Source organism: Micropterus dolomieu, linkage group LG12 (genome assembly GCF_021292245.1).
Source record: "Micropterus dolomieu isolate WLL.071019.BEF.003 ecotype Adirondacks linkage group LG12, ASM2129224v1, whole genome shotgun sequence".
Taxonomy (NCBI): domain Eukaryota; kingdom Metazoa; phylum Chordata; class Actinopteri; order Centrarchiformes; family Centrarchidae; genus Micropterus; species Micropterus dolomieu.
The window spans coordinates 15,051,032-15,068,847 of record NC_060161.1 but is presented as its reverse complement, the minus strand read 5'-3'; the positions used below and the strand labels follow the sequence as shown (position 1 = coordinate 15,068,847).

The 17,816-nt window shown below is 41.0% G+C and overlaps 1 protein-coding gene across 1 annotated transcript in view; it reads left to right on the top strand.

Annotated features, from left to right (window-relative positions):
- Nucleotides 1–17,816, top strand: part of plcb3 (phospholipase C, beta 3 (phosphatidylinositol-specific)) — a 52,785-nt gene that overhangs the window by 5,362 nt on the left and 29,607 nt on the right. Inside the window, exon 2 of the mRNA XM_046064175.1 lies at nt 8,806–8,892. Within this exon, the coding sequence (XP_045920131.1) occupies nt 8,806–8,892 (87 nt within the window). The remainder of the gene's footprint in view (nt 1–8,805; nt 8,893–17,816) is intronic.

The following is a 17,816-nucleotide window of genomic DNA, read 5'->3' as shown; positions in this document are numbered from 1 at the left end:
TTCCACTAACACACACACACACACACACACACACACACACACACACACACACACACACACACACACACACACACTGACTCATGCAAGGGGAGGAGGTGGAGGAATGCATTCCAGATTGAGTGTCTTTCTTCTGCGTTTCGGCCTGTGTACACACGTGTGCTTATGTGTGTGGCTGTTTTTGTTCTGGGTGTGTGTTTCACTTCGAATGACTTCCTGTTCGAGCTTGTTGTAAGGCTCCAGAGCCAAACCATTTTCCTCCTTTATCCCTCCCTCCCTCCGTCTGCTGCTGCGCTGCCTTCTGCAGCACCGGCCACAATTCAATTTAGAAGAATTCCAACTGGAATTCAGTTAAAATTCCTCCTAAACAACCAATTAAACAAACAGAGACAGACAGCTTGTCTACAGAGCAGCTGGCCGTCAGTGCACCGCCGAGTGCTTTGATATTAATCTTAAAAGTACGCGAAAGTCAAATACACAATCATCTTAACATGTGCCTCCTTCGCAGAGTGTTTCCACCGTTCTTTCAGATGGATTATATTTGCACCCGGTATTCAAAAAGACACTTCCAATGGGCCTCTTCCATGGACAATATGTGCCTTTGCATGCTTATTTTTTCAAAACAGGCACTGAATATGCATGAAAATGGATTTTATCTCAGCGTACAAACACTCATGTTTTCTTCAGTCAGAATCAAATGAGGAGAAGTGCACTTTTTGTGTGTGTGTGTGTGTGTGTGTGTGTGTGTGTGTGTGGGGGGGGGGGGTGATTTGTTTATGTTCACGTTGCACAATTACAAGCAAACCAGGGCTGGTAAACAAAGTCACAGGGAAACACTGGTTGCTCGTTAATTGGACATTTTAATTGGACATGACATCCTTTTAAGATTAGAGGTTTTGGCCCCAGTTCAGATCCCTGTAACTTGAGCAAAACATGATGGACCATAAAATGTTGCATTTCAAGGTAATTTCCTGCAGTTTGTCTGGAATTATTTTGTCCCTACAGACCATACATGTGTCTTCTTTGTTCAGTCTGATCAAAAAGTGTAAAAATTACAACTACTAAACTACAAACGGCTTGCTGCTTCTCCATGTTTCCGGCCTTCATGCTATTAAGTTGACAATGTGGTAACAATCTAACCCTCTGTAAGAAAGTGAATGAGAGTATTTACTGAAATGACGGAAGTCATGTTTTTTATAGTGTAATTTATCTGATATGGGAATTGTTTCTCCGCCATGTGCCGTTACTGTTATAGGACTGAGTAAAACACACATCATTCTTCCCATCATCCCCCCACCCCCCTCCCCAGCACGTTGGGACTTGTCGAGCAGCTCCTTGTATTGTTGTCTTCTTTTTTTTCATTCTTGGCTGTAGCGAAATACAGTTGCAGCCTTGAGTGAACCTCGGTCCACTTAAATATCCTAACTGACTCTGCGTTGTTAATGTGTCAGCACACACTACATTGGATGTATCGTGCGTTGTCAAGTCCTAACACAAGGCAAGATGGCTGCACAACTGCTTTGAAAGAATTTTACACCTGAGTTGTGCCAGCCAGTGGAAGGAAATCTTTTGTCATTGTGACCTTTATGGGAAAACACCATGGACTCCACCTTAAAACCTTCACTTGTTCCCTTTTGCCGGCATATTCAGAAAGTGGATGCCTCGGGGTTTAGCATTAGATGGACGTACGGAAGCAACAAACCACAAATTGTCGTTATCAGACAGTGAAGGGGGGGAAATGTTCAGGAGGAGGAAACACAGGCTTGTGTGAAGGTCTGAAGCTGTGCCGAGAAACACTGCTGACATCCAGGCAGAGTGGTGAGAAACAAGGGCTGGATGGATGGATATAGGGAGGGAGAGAGAGAGAGGTGGAAGGTCAACCACAGCCACATGTGAAGTGTAGGAAGGACATCTGGACTGCTCCATCTCTTCTTCTCCTCTTTCACCTCACTTCATAGTCTTTACTTAGGTTCACTAAACACACACGTCACTGTATCTTATTTGTGATCTCTTCCCCATTCATTCCTTTGTCATCTTTCTATCAATTTCCCCTCCTCCTTCTATTAATAGCTGTCTGCTTACTGTCTTATTTTTTTTTTTTCCTCTCTGTCCATTTCTTTCTTCCGTCTTCCGTTTTGATCTCTGCCCGGTCTTGTGTATCAACCAAAATCAACAAATTGGGATATACGTGGTTATCTCTGAGCAGCAACGTGCGGATACTCTCTTCTCTTCTTTAATAGAGAACATGTATTTCGTTGTTCCTGAACAGTCAGTTCTATTACTCTGCCCATGTATATTGAAAATGTCCTTTATAGAGGCAACAGCTAATTAGTGTGAGATTCATCAGCAAGGCCGTGTGGGATAGTATATAGTAGTATTGCTCAGTTTGACAACAAGGTATCCTGGTCTAGTGTAGTTGTTACATGGACATTCATAACGCCTCCAAGGTAGTGTGTGTATAAATTGGAGGATTTTGGGTCACACACCTTCTACAATTGGGTCAGCCATGTCAGACAATCTCTGTAAAATTCCAAAACCCACAATCCAACATTCACGGCCACTGAATTTCTCTCGCAAGCTCCCTTTTTTTCGTTCTTTACACAACTTTGTTCCTGGAAGACGTATGTCTAGATGTTCTGGAGGAACGACTGTCTGAAAATGTGCACCCTTATCTACATTTTTAAGCGATATCGCATCTCCCTATCTATGACAAACGGCTTTTCACTCTTTGAGTGTTCCCGTTGAAACTAGTTCTGATGGCCCAAAGTAAACCCATTACATCCTTTTTGCTGCAGTAGCAGCTGTCCCACACCAACAGTGGCTGTGACGAGGAATTTGGTGCTCCTAAACTGAACAGAACTTAAAAAAAAAAGGATTTTGCCACTGTAATACAACCTGTATACACTGGGGTGTTGTTCGGTAGGTGGAACATGGCGCTACCACTGGCGGAGCTTAGCGGTTCATTTCCTTAGTAGATGTTGGATCAGATGAACGTTAAATGACCACTGTGGAAAAATTAGGTGGAGCAGCACCGAAGAACAGGAAAAGTTAAGGCACATACAAAGTACTGACACTAAAACAGAAAACACTGGCGCAGAGTGCCCTCAAATACTGAATATGTTTACACTCACAGCATGCAATGCTGTTTTGTAAATACATCTACCACTATACTAAATATTAACTTCACTGACCTGCACTATAGCTAAGGTTCCCTTTCAGGCCCCACTCCTCCCTCAGTCCTCTCCTCTCTCTTGAGTCCAAAGGTTACCTACTGTCATCAACTTTCACCATGTTGCCAAAGCAGCAGCTCAAACACACTCGGACGAAGTGCACACCGACCCTCTTTCTCACACCACTCCTGTAATCTGTCGCTGAAAACACACTACACACACATTATGACCGACCAAAGGTGCATTTGGAGCAGCCACTTATATCAGTTTCTCACTAATGGCTTTCTCTTAACTTGCATTGTAGCACACACGCGCACACACATACACTCATTTGTGGTGAGGACAGTATGTGGGTGGAGAGGCAGAATAGCTGTATGTTTGGTTTTTTACATGCGTATGCCCTTATAGATTGTGATTTGTCAAGAGGGGCTTATTAGTTTATGTCTGTCCAAGTAAGACCTCTCAGTGCATGGACCTCAGAGGGTGGTCCACGTACTGTGTGTGTGTGAGTGTTTGACATTACAGTCAAGTAATGAAGGTGTTTGTTAGAGGGCCAGGGTATCTGGAGGGGGTCTGGAGAAAGAGCTGTGGCCTTCAATCAATTAGGAGGAAAAAAGGAAGAGAGAGAGAATTTGAAGGGATTATTGACATGGCGAGAAAGACAGGCATGAAAGAATGAAAAGAAAGGATGGAAGCGAAGCGAGATTTTGAAGGTTTCTACATTTGCCGGTTAATTAGGGAGTGGGGCGAGGTCTAATTATAGAACTACCAAGCACTGTCACGCAGAAAACACACCATAGGGAGCATGTTTATAGTAAGCAAGGGGTGTGAGTGTGTGTGTGTGGAGGGCAGGATCTAATGATTTCCTGGTTAGGTTTCTAACATTGTCCCTTAATTTCAGCTGGCAACTTAAGTGAGCTTTTGTTATATGAAACACACTTTTACAGTGCAGTTGCAAGGATGAAAAAGTAGATAAAGACAATGAATGAATTGCTGTTTTATTGTCGTTAACCTGTTTTTATTTTGATTAATTATTTTAGTCTCTAAAGATATTCCGTTTATGATTAAAAAAAAAACAACATTTTTTGAAGCTGGAAGCAGAGAATAAGAATGAGCCATCAATAAAAACAATCCGTGATCAAAAATAACAGAATGAATGGGTTAAGTGAGTAAATTTGTAAAATACATATGGAAAGATTGAAAGGGCAGATGGGTTGTGAAAGAACTGGGAGAGAGAGACAGACAGAGGGTAGTGTAACAAAGATGTGTGTGTCATGGTGAAAGGCAGCACTAGAAAGTAACTGCCAGGTATGTAAAACTCAGCAGGCATAACATGCAAATATATCTGACCACAATGGTGTGTGTGTGTGTGTGTGTGTGTGTGTGTGTGTGTGTGTGTGTGTGTGTGTGTGTGTGTGTGTGTGTGTGTTCAGCCTCCTGCCTGTGCTGCTTGAACGCTATATGGAAGATGATGTTTTATTACTCGTCACAAAAGCCTTTAGATCCCATTCCTCTGGGTAAATGTGTAAATATATGGGGCAGCAGTGGCCTAAAGGCTAGAGAAGCAAGCTTGTGACCGGAAGGTTGTCAATCCACTGTGCCGGAAGGATAAATCTGGGTAGGGAAAGTGAAAAGCTGCCCTTGTCCCTCCCTCATTACCACCACTAAGGTGCCCTTGATCAAGGCCCTTAACAACAGCTGCTCCATTTGAGCTGCTCAGTGTCCAGTAGACTAAAATGTGGTTATACTGGACAGCTTCCAGGTGTGAATGTGATCAGGGTATCCCTGAAAAAGAGAGCATAGCTTCAATCCCCCGTGAATTAATATAGGTGGGGAAAAAGCGTGTTTGTGTCTGATCGCAGTGCAGTTTCCCATCCACTGCAAAGTGTACATAAACACAACCTGTGTCTGATATAGAATGGGGGGGGAAAAAACTGCCGAATAAGAAACAAGAGTTGAATTCTTGTCATGCATGAACACAGAAATGTCCACTGCTCAGTAAGAGTAAAGCATCACCACAGCTATTGAACTATTACAATAATACACTAACAAAACAATATGTGATAAGTTTTATCTCTCCTAACTATAAATGTGTCTCTTATCAATCTCAAATGAACTAGAACATGATTGTTGTATGTTGAAGTGAGTCCTGAATATTTTGTATAGTGCATAAAGTGCTGGGTGCTCTCAGCAGTGGCCAGGAATTTACCCATGATCAAATGTGTGGTGTGAATGGGTCAAACTGAGGTCGAAGACATATTTATCATCCCACAGTTAACACAGGGTCTATGCATCAAAGTGATATATTTGTCTCCTCTGGTTGTTTCTGCTGGACATGACCTTGATGGATGTTCTTCTCTCCCTTGCTCTCTGTTGCTATTGTTGTACTTACTGTACATAGCTATGATCTCCATAACATATTCATCCAACATTATAAAGATCCCTTTTTTATATTTTATAATGATGACCTAGCAAAGGTGATGGTGCTTGAAACGGCTGTAAAAATCTAATGTGAGGTTAGTTGGACTGTTCCACTTACAAGCTGTGATCACAATCTTTAAATTTATGCATAATGTGGATCTGGAATTTTTAAGAATAGCCTCATTTGCCTCTATCACCCAAGCTCTCTGCTAATAAGGATGGAAGTTGGTCATGTTTTCATTGCAGCATTTTGGCTGTGGGAACATCTGGACCTTGCAGACTGACTGTTTGTAGTTTGTGTTGTACGCGAGTTCTGTTGTCCCCGAAAATCAAACCTAGTGAGACGAACATAAACAAACTATGGCTGCAGGTATGCAAGCTCAGGCTTCACTTCAGGCTTTTCAGCGTGGAACAGCTGAACAGAGCATCTGACATCAGGTCACAGCCTTAAGATGGTTGCAGCATGAAATTGTTTCACTTGTTCCAGTGAGTAAGCACAGGTCACAAGTTCAGTGATTTATATCTGGGATTTATATGGAAGCAAAGCAGCAATTTACGGTAACTTCTCAGCTGGTTGGTGCCACAGAGTGAAGCTTCTTGTTGTATCAAAGTAGTCTCATAACCACCAAACTCTAAGTTAGGGATGCCCACTTTAAAAAGACTAATTTTACTGTTGCTTATTATGGTGTCTCTCCGGACATTTTTTGTTTCTAGTTTCTTTTTCAACTTTAACGCTTTTCCTCTCACCCCTCTCCTATCCACCTTACTCCCATTGGTCTCTTTCTCAAACCCTCTCTCTTTTCCTCTCTCTGTTTCCTCTGTGCTCCTCCCAATCTACCTCTCCTGCTAACTCCTTCTCCGTTAGCCGACCTTGGAGCCTAAACTCAAGGTATGTTCAGTGTAAAATGTACTCAAAATGTACATTTCCTTGGAGCGGTACAAATGTTAAAACTAAGGAGACGTCTTTAAGGAATAGTTCCAACGTTTAGAGGAATGCACTTGTTTGCATTCGCTTTCTTGTGTAGAGATGGATGAGAAGCATGTTTAGCTTAATGTGAGCTATAAAGTATCCTATAAAGTAATAATGTAACATTATGTAATTTGCTTTGTCTTTGTCTCCCATTTCATTGAGGTCATTTAGAAATGGATTTGCATCAATTATTTTATGCTAGATCGTGTTTGTTATGCAGAATTTTAATTAGTTGAATTATTCAAACATTCAACTGTCTGTGTTTGCACATTTATGTGTTAAACATGAACCTATGAACACTTGTATAACAGCTTTGTTAAAATCATATGGTAGTCATTTTATTTGTTCCATCCCACATTTAAAAAGTAGCATTTGTATGTGGTCAGTGGTTAGGTATTTGTGTGTTGCCCTTTTGTAAACTTACTGTATTTCCTCAGATAGTATGGCAATGGGAAGGTTTTCTGTGAGTTTCCCTCTCTTTTCCCATCTGATGGTGATGATGACGCTGATACTGATGCTCATGTTGACATGTGTACATGAGTCATCTGCCACTGTAAAAACAAACAATCTGGATCATCATCGTTGTTTCCCAGGATGTCTGGATAGTATGTTTGTCTGTTGGAGCAGAGTATGGCCGCTTACTAGTGTACTTACACAGCCAGTAGCTGTGTGTGCGTGTGTGGTCATAGGATTGTGCGTATGACCCCATAATGATGATCCTAATGACATGTTGATGCAGGCTCCCATGCCATCATTATGCTGCACATGAATGAGATCTTCATGCTGGCCAAACTGTGTGGTTTCCAGCATCAAAACAGCTGTTGCACCACATGTGCACACAATATCCCTGTCTGTCTTTCTGTCTGTGTACAATCCCATAATGGCAGGGCACCATAAAACAGCAGGTATAGTCACCGCTGTCATAACCAGCTTATTTCACATCACACTGTCTTTATTTTGCTGTGAGACTTCTGTAAAGAAATGTAAAGAGAGTAGCTTTTTCAATACCCTCTTTTACAGCAGAAGTTAAGTTGTTTTGTTTTAAATACAGCTTGGGAATGAAGTGGACCGTGCCTTTTAGGGACCCACAAGGAACCTCCTGCACATAACAACAAGACTACATATCATTTTAAATGTAATGGTAAAATGTCACGGTGACCAAGCAGAAATAAGCCCACGACTCATTTAGGAATCCAGTTCAGAAAATTTAACTCAAACTAATAGATAATTCTTTTGATGCAGTTCAAACAAACTCCACGTAGCCCTATCCTGGACTGTAGTGTAGAATTAACCTGCCTCACTGAGTTACAAACTAACGGGACTGTAAAGCAGCTCCTTTTACAAAGTCAGCAAACAGTCTTACTTAATCCACAATTTCTCTTTGTTGAATACAAAATACTTCCACACAGGTGGTTCGGTGTCTTGCTTATCCATTCAGCAGCAAGTCTTGCTAGTTTTCTCCATTTAGCTTTAGCGGGGAGAACACCAATATCCTACTTTAGTGGCCATACAACAGGGCATGCAGTGGGTCAGATGGACAATGCTTTTTAGGAACTCCCCCTGCTGTAAAAACACTGAATTTTGGATTTCAACAGATCACTACAGATCGAATTGCACTCTTGCAACTCTAGGAACACAGCAGCATTGCTAAAAAGTAGACAGACTGGAGTCTTTATCAGACAGGTTTTGGCCAAACTTATTTTGAAGTACAGATGGAAATGAAGGCAAATGATTTTTACCGAAACTCTCTGTTGTAAACATCCCTCACAATTTACAGATTGACTTCCTGGTTTGATTTTGACCTACCTTACTTTGCAGGTAGTTTTCCCACACATGGTGGTCCCGTGCAAAAAGGGATTATAGCGACATTTCAGATGTGCTCACTTTTAATTATACCTCTAAATAAAGTGGTTTAAATAATCTGGCTAAACTGAACTCATGTTTTTTGACCAAACAAATGTCATTCTAACAGTGTTGCCGTGTTCCCGGACATCAGCAGTAAGTTTGGATAGGACAATGTTATCAGATAGAATTTATTGTCAAATCTATGAAAATAAGACCAAAGTTATAAAATTTCCAGGAATAATCCTTTAAGTACACAGGCTACTGTGTTTTTACTGTTGTAAAATTTGAGCTCACCTTCACTCTACTTACTGTGATATGTGTGTGTCTGTGAGATGGATGATATTATTATTATTATTATTTTGTGTTCATCACTTTAACGTCTCTATTTCTGTTATTGTCTAGGAGCCCAACAGCGGGCCCCCCACCCTGGTAACCCTGAAAGTTGACCCAGATGGATTCTATCTCTACTGGACTGGAGGGTCCAACCCGGTGAGACACACACACACACACAGTAGTTGGCCTCAAAGTAGGCCGAATGGATTGTTGCTCATCTCACAAAAGCAGACGATCCAATACAAATGGGCCACTCTAAAGCAGACCACAATGGCTTTTTAATGCATCGACATGAGTGCCAATACGGATATTACAGTTGTTATTCCTTTACTTTAACTCTACTTCATAGCTACTCTCTGTCATCTTCCAGCTATCTTTCTAAATATTTGTTTCCCCCTCCTCTCTCTTTGTGTCTCTTTGTCTCTTATTGTGTTTTTTTTCTCCAGTCCATTAGTTTAACCAAAATGGGTCTCATCAATTTGTCCCGGTCTTGTTTTGCATCCTCTTTCTCGTGTTCCCTGATGTCTTTGTGGTCTCCGTCCTTTTAGTCCTCCATCTCTTTCACTCCATCCATCTGTGCTTCCCAACAGCCGTCCTCCTCTCCATATCTTTGGTGGCTGTGCTTAAGCCATTAGTTTAGTAATATTGGATTTTAGGCATTTAGCTGACGTAATTAGACAGACGCAATAGGCAGTGAGTCAGCAGGATGTAGGGTTGTGAGATTTTGATTGCGGTTGTGTAGTGCAGATGTGTTAACGGGATATTGTTTTAATTTTCATTTTAATATCAAATTATGATTATATAAATGTTGAGAAATTTATAAAATATTTTCATAAAAAATTTCCAGCAGCAACCTTTCTGTCTCTGTCTTCTCTTTATCTTTTTATCTATCCCTGTTATCTTGCTGTTATTCTTCCATTCATCTACTGTGTGTGTGTGTGTGTGTGTGTGTGTGTGTGTGTGTGTGTCATGGTCAGAACATTTTGTGACGCTGCTTGGATCAAATGACATTTCGGAGCAGCTCAATTACCCCCCCCCCCCCCCCCCCCCCCCATCTAATTCTCTAATTTTCCCCTCTCACACCGCCCCTCTTTCTATTTATCCAAAAGGCATGTATGGAATGACCCGTTGATAGCCTAAATTATCTCCTGTATTTTGTGTGTTTGAGTGAATGTGTACATATCTGGGCCATAGCACACGTCACCTTGTCTGTATGCATGTGTGTCAGCATGTGTTCATGCACTCATAACAGACAGACGCTTTAAATACTCATTTTTATCCCGATGACTTGCTTGCACCTGCACATGCGCGTATGTATGCGGTATAGAGATAATAGGCCATGTGTCGCCTGAGGTGCAACTGTGACACTGTTTAGCAAAGATTCAGATTGTCAGTCATTAAAATCTTTTCAAATGCAGCGATGAAGCCACCCTATACAATGACAACCATTTTATAAAGACACACAACTTACAACAAAGGGTTGTTTGGATGTCACTTAAGTCATTACTCATTACTCATACTGTACTTTAGGGTGATATTCAAACCTGCCTGGTTCCGTTGTAACTTTATCAGACACACCCCTGTTTTAAAGATTGCCTTGTCGCTTTGGTCGTTTTTATATCGGCAGTGTCACTAGTCTAATTAGATTCGATTTAGCTCAAACACAAGCCATATAGCTGTATCCTGAACTCCACTGTAGAATCAACGTTGTTCTGTTTCATTCATGGTACCTCTACTGGCTCACTGAGTGACAAGCTAACGTAACTGTAAAGCAGCTGCATTCTGCAAAGTCAGCAAACAGTGTAACTGTATCCACTTTTTCTACTGTTACTTGCCATAAAGTCTCCTGTCAAGAATATCCGCTCAGCACGGCTTATTAGTTTTCTGTATTTTGCAGAAACACAAACGGTGAGAGAAGTTTTAGCCAAACTTCTTTGGAGGAGGAAACAAATGTGAAAGATAAAACTTTCCATCCACCACAGCAGACTTCCTGTTTCAAATTTGACCTAACAAACATACCGTAGGTGTAATGATGGATCTTTTTTAGTATCATAACGACACACAACATGGTTGTTCAAAGAGATGGAAAGGGAGACACAAACTGCAGAGACTAGAAGGCTGATCAGCCCTTTCTAAAACCCTTTGACTACAGATATCTAGCATGAAATATCTCTAATCTTTATTTGTAATATGTTTGCTTACTTGGATCCAGCCATGCAAATTATTTATTTTCATACTGCCATGTCAGATATTATCATACAACTACATCACTCCTAAGTAAATGCAACTCCCTGCCTCTATGGAAATGCAGGGCTTATAGTGCCACCTCATTTGCCTAATGTGCTGCAGTTTTTGGCTTTTCTTTCATTACTTACTGACTTACTGTTTCATCTTTGTTGTTGTTGGCGTGACTGAGCTGGGTTGCGGCCACTATTCTTACTTCAATAGCGGGAATGCAGCTCACTGCTGGCCCTGGTATTTAGACATGTAGAAATGGCGTCAGAGACTGGCAGTGACTAATATTGATGGTTCATTTTTGTTATTTAAATGTCCAAAAAGTTGTATATTGCTACTTTTAAATGTTTTTTTTCTGTAAATAGATTTTTTCAGTCATCACTGTGGTGTTTTTGGACAGTACTTCATGGAGGTCATGGGTCAGTTAAACTCTGGGACCATCGCTGTGACCTTTGTTTCTTCAACCTTTCAGCGTATTACAGGTTTAAGTCTGGCTCATAAGATCTCGACAAACCTGTTCAAAGGTGAAAATAAGCCCCCCTGAATGTTTAAATCTGGACTGTTTACAGAAGTCCTATTTCAAAGAGAATAGGTAGTGACCTGAGTGATCCCAGAGTGAAGCTTTAATTCAATGTTGCCGCTCCCCAGGAGATCTCAAACCAGAGCTGAAAAGAAAGAGGACACTGCAACACAGATATCCAGCTATAATTAATGAGTTCAGTTAATACGCTTTTACACAGATGACAAGGGTATTCTGGATGGAACCCATTTCTCTGAATAGAGGTACCCAAAATATTTGATCTCCAGTGCAGTTTTTATTTTTGCTGCTCTGCTTTTATTACTTGAGATGTCAAACGGTACAGAATGTGCTTTTTTGTTTAAGGATTCTTTCCCTTTGGAGGTGATCAACATGTATTGTATCTGCTTTGTGAAATTCAGGGTGCCCATGGTCAGTGAGCAGAACTGGATTGCGCTCACTAAAGTCATTTTTAGAATCGTAGCAAGGACGCCCGAAAGTCTGCAACCCAAAAATGTCACAAGAACCTTTTTAACAATGCTCAACTTGAGATGAGGGGTTACAAAGTACCACTTTCTTTGTCAAGGTGAGAAGGACGCTCCACTGAAGCACTGACATTGCATTTTATTTAGGATAGGCACACACATGCATAAAGGCTCAACCCCCCTGGATTTGAGTTTCAGGACTCAGTGTATGGAGGGCTTTTGAAACACATGCCCTCTTTTCAGGCCTGATATCTAACTACAGTTATTATTTGTTTCTTTGTAATATAATTTAATGTATGAAAATGAAAGCATATATTTGAGACCGTTTTTAAAGATCAACATCCTCACAAAGGAACTGACAGGCTTGGGGCTGAGTGCGACATACAGGGTAGGGAAATCAAAACTAAACTAAACTTTCTTTTCATGGGAGTTTTTAGCAATAAGAAAAGTAATATTGCCAGATTCAACCATTAAATGACAAAGGCGCATGAGCAGCAATCAAAATGCTTACTGCCTATAAAAAAACATCTGGAAAAAGACGCCTCTCACTGCAAAAACTGCGGCCTGTCTGATCAGGGATTACGCTCGAAAAACAAAAAGGCATTCCGATCCAAAAATGATTAATGTAACAAAATGATATTTTAATATGGAGAAAAATTCTATACACAAAGTGAATCAAAGTTACAAATAAATGAACCTACAGTAACCTAAAGAACTTGGATCCTGTGAGCCTGCCATTACTACTTCCATTATATGAATCTAACTACAGTTATCGAGGAAACCACATTGTTTTGATCAGGTGATGTAGAGTAATAACAATTGCAATTCAGTATAATTCCAGAAAAAAACAACGATATACAAAATAAAATTCGGTCCTGGAAGATCTGCATTGATCTGCATTTCCTGCTGCATAACTTTATTTAGTGTGAATTGATTACAACTTATTTAGTGATTTTGAAAACTTTGTCTTCATTTCTGCTTTTTCACACAGTAAGTAATCTAGAAAAATTTGGGGGATTTAAAAACAAGTACTCTGTCATGTTGCCTCTCCCTTTTGCTGGAATTATGGTCCTCTGAAGATACGTGTGAATGTCTCGAGGACCCGACCTGCACACTTCCCAAATCTCAACAGTGCACCAAGCAAGCTAAGGCGGGTTCGTAGTGGGAAATAAACGATAGCCGTACAGTATAAAAGAAACCAATCCTGTGCATGTTACCCTACATGTAGCCCGAAGAAAAGCATGTTCTGACCTTTAGCTCCATACATCATCCATCATCAGTCTCATTTTTTTCCTCTCTGACTTTATTTGGATCACCTGCCTACTACTTCTCACCTTGTCGCAGTATTTCCTTTTTAAGTCTGGTTTATCTCAATCCTTTCTTCCTCCTTTTGTAAATCCATCTGAATGTGTGTCCTTTTCAAAGTTTTTCCAGATATTCCTCCTCATTCCATCCTCCATCCCCTCTCTCTCTCTGTTCACTCTTCTCCATCTGTTTCATGTCTTCTTAGCCCTCACTTTGTTTAACATTTTACCTTTTAAAGAACTATAGCTTTCTTTCTTTATCCAACGTTTTATCTGTTTCTGTCTCTGTCGGTCGGCTGTGCCTGACGTCCTCCATCCTTCTATAACAATCTCTTGACATCTCTTTCACTTCCTCTCCTCCCTTCCTTCATCTTTCCTCCCCTTTTCTCTGTTATCCCTCTCCATGTTTGTGCAATGTTCCGAAGCGCGTGTGTGTGTGTGTGTGTGTGTGTGTGTGTGTGTGTGTAATTTCCCATAATGCTTGAGTCAGTGGCGATTAACAACCAACTGTCGCTGACACACACACACACACACACACACACACACACACACACACACACACACACACACACACACACACACACACACACACACACACACACACACACAGTGGCTTGGCAGTGAAACGCGGGTGACACACCCCACTGTGCACCAGTCTGCACTGTTTTTCTTTCCCTTTCACTCACTCGTCCCTTTACATCCCTTTTAAATCTTTCAGATAAAGTTGTTATTAACATGATCAGTAACCCGGTGGCGCTTTAGGTTAAAGCTAGAGCTGAACGATTAATCGTTTTCAAATTGAAATTGTGATTTGAAAGAATGCAATTTGTGAAGACGGCGATTAAAATGTAGGTTAATTACACAGTGCATCTGACCCGTTTTAAACAGTCATGCAGTTACAAATTTATATCTGTAAATATCTGAAATAAAGATTTTAGCATCAAAATGGGTATATTACCAGTTTTGACTACCAAAACCACATCATGTCACTATATTACCATTTTTTTAATACAAAAATTGCACTGATATAACCATTTTATTGTTAGAAGGTTACTGTAGTGTGTATCCTCATTATCCCCTTTGTTTTGGTCTAATATTACCCAGATATACCCATTGTTATTACTGAATAATTCAAACTATTACCCTACTATTACCATGTTATTACCCAGCTGTTATTCTTGGATGTACTGCAGGTATAAATCGAGCACGGTACGCAGGAGTTGAATTTTATAAAAATATTTAAAAGTAATGACAGCTGGACTCGTTATTATAACATATGGGGCTCGCCAAATGTTAGTGCGATATTGTTGACACTGTGATTTAGCACCTTGGAGAGAAGTACTCTTACACTGCTAATTTATACAGTCCAAAGGCAGGTTTTTTCCACATGGTTGTTTTAATCAAACAGTGCATATTTCACCCGTTTCCAAACTTTGAAATGGTTCATGTGCAACAGGAGTTTGGAATAGACGTGCTTTAGGTGACAGAAACCCATTTGATGAATGAGTTGCAGCAGAATTCCCTGCATAAACAGGTTTTAATTGCCTTCAGTCTCTTATTGTGTTCCTCTTTAAATTCAGTTCCGTACACTGACCTCTAAGGGCCCACGGTATCCAGTTTGGAAACCAATTCCCCAATACATCATCAGTGCTGCTTACTGGGTTGAGTCTGACCAAAAGACTAAAAGCTAAATGCAAAGTGAATGCCAGTGGCTGAGGGTTACGCAAGATCAACATGCACACCCCAAACTCACACATCTGTTACAACATATGCTTGCACCCTCCTGCTAATCCTGCTGTGTGTCCTTTATCTGTCCTCTGGCCAAACTCTCCTCCACCTCCTCTTTACATTTGCAACCTAAATTCAGCGTTTTAGGTATTTGGCAGATGAACAGATTGTTGGAGGTAAAAAGCCAGTTTGAGACAGATGAAGGGAGAGGGCTTAAAGAATTCTCAAGAGGTTGAGATGCAGTCAGCTTGAATTCCCATTCCCAATGCCGAGCTTTCTATAAGTTAACAATTTCCTGAACATTTTGTAGTGACAGTGTGTGACGCACCAACTCACCTAGCATTAAAGACTTGCTAATGTTAGTGGCACGTGCAAATGTAGGTGGCAGTGAAAACGTGGTATGGAATTTCATTGATTTTGACATCCTGTCAATAAGCAAGCCGAATGGATTTGATAATTAAGAACTGATACAGCTCTCTGAAATGAGATTTTCGACATGGTAGAAGTGGGCGGGTCTAAACTACTTATTTAAAAAAGTATGTGATGGCGTGGTTGCATTATTCTTGTCAATCAAATTACCACTGATTGAAAAGTAAATATCTAGATGTAAGGATGTGGCGGGACGATTCATGTGGTTTTAAAGAGCAACACTGAGCAAAGCAAATCAGGACTAACCAGGCCAGATATTTTTCATGGCACCTTCTTTGTTGAAGAACATTTCACACGGCTGTTGCCAGCGCAGACGATTTGTCAGCTAAATTGTAGTTTCCAATAAACATACAGGCCAGGCCAGTTTGAGTTAGTGGCGTCGAGCTGATCCTGGCGGAGCCTCACCTGCTACGGCGGGATGAGTTGAGATGCACCTGGCACTATGGCTAATCCTCCCTGTCGCTCTGTTTTACTTTGGCTATCCTTTCCTGCTATTGGATCTTGTCCTGTTTCTACAGTGCTAATCCATCTTCAATTTGTCTTTCTCTCCCCCCCCCCCCCCCGACTCTCCACCCCCAACATTACTTTCCCGTGTTTGTTGGTCTCCGGGCAGCTGGTAGCCGTCAGAGATGAGGCAAAAGTTGTTCCTCTAATATAAACTGAAGGATGACATTTCCTCCTTTTCTGCTCTCCATCTTTTCTTGCTTACCTCACTATGTCCATTTTCTCACCATCCCTTTCTCCGCCCCCTTCTTCTTCTTCTTCTTCTTCCTCCTCCTCTTCATCTCATCAATGCATTGTCACACGTTGTCCCTTCCTACCAGAGTTATTGCTCCTTAATTTCTTGCAACAACACTTCTAATCTCCCTCATGCTCTCAGTGGCGTGGGAAAATGGGCAGGAAGTTACTCAGACAGGGAGATTGGGGTTCTGGGGAATTTTGTTGCCCCCTCTTCCCCCTGCCCACCCACTCCTCCTCCACATTTCGCCTAGACTCTGTATTCCTCTCTCTCTTTCTGTCCTTCCTCCTTAGTTTCCCTCCCACCTACTTTAAGGTATACAGGTCATGTCAATAGAACCTGGCGTTTTAGACATTTGCCCCAAGGGATGTAATTTAGTCGACACAGAACTCTAAATTAGCCTGCAATGGGGTGGAATTGATTTCACATACCATGACCAGATTAAAGGTTGGGACACACACAGTAAACTACAAACAAACAAGTGTGACAGGTTTTACCTGTGATGTGACTGAACACCCGAGGGAGCTGCTCCAGTATCACCACATATTAGTGTGAGTGGTTTGGGTTTAGATAGGGCTTCTGCAAGGGTTATTTATATTTCAGTATTAATTAATGTGTGTGTCTATTTTTTTAGAATAACTGATTGTTTGTGTAAAGTAATAGGACATTTTAGGAAATGCCCTTATTCACTTAACATTCTCATGTCTGTCTGTCTGAATATAAATCTACAGGTGGGAGACAGCTGGCTTAGCTTAGCATAAAGACTAGACGCAGGGGGAAACATCTAGCCTTGCTCTGTCCCAATTTTTAAAAAATATCCTAAATGACATGTCACTTAAACTGTTGTGTGTTGTGTCACTTAAACTGTTGTGTTTAAGTGACATGTGCTGGGCTATTTCATGGCAAGATGACTTTCTAGGCTGATTTTGATACTGTTCGACAGAGCCAAGCTAGCTGACTCCCCCTGTTTTTAAAATGTATGCTAAGTGAATTAATCAACTCATCTAACTCTACTCAAAAAAGTGAATAAGCACATTTCCCAAAAGCCAAACTATTCCTTTTAATGGATAATGTGTCAGCTGACGTCTTCAAATTGTTTGTCCAACCAACCCAAGCATACCCAATCTTCGATGACATTAAACAGGGAAAACCAGCCAATCTTCAGATTTTGACAGCTAAAACCACCAAATGTTTAACATTTTTCCTTGATAACTGCCTTAAGAATGGCTTCATTCTTGCTGCCATCCGTTGATGCACTAGAACTCTCTTGAAACTTTTCTTGTGGTACTCTCAACCTTGTGTACATAAATGAGCCGGCTAAATTGTTGGTAGAACGACTGTTGGCAGGTATAAGTAGAGATCTAATAGAGATTATCTCCCTAACTCAAGTCAAACATCCACAAGGAATTAACTTGGAATAGTGGGCTTACATAACCCACACACGCACAGGTCATTATTTCACACAGACACTGGTTGGCAGGGGAAGTTGAGTATGTCAGTCAATAATGTGACAGCTTCCTCCCTCTTTCTCCTCTCTTCTGGTTTCTTTACTTTGCTCGGTCGCATGTTTTATTTTCTGTTGACATTATCTGTTAGTGCACATGGCAGAGCAGTCTTCACCCCCCCCCCCCCCCCCCCCCCCC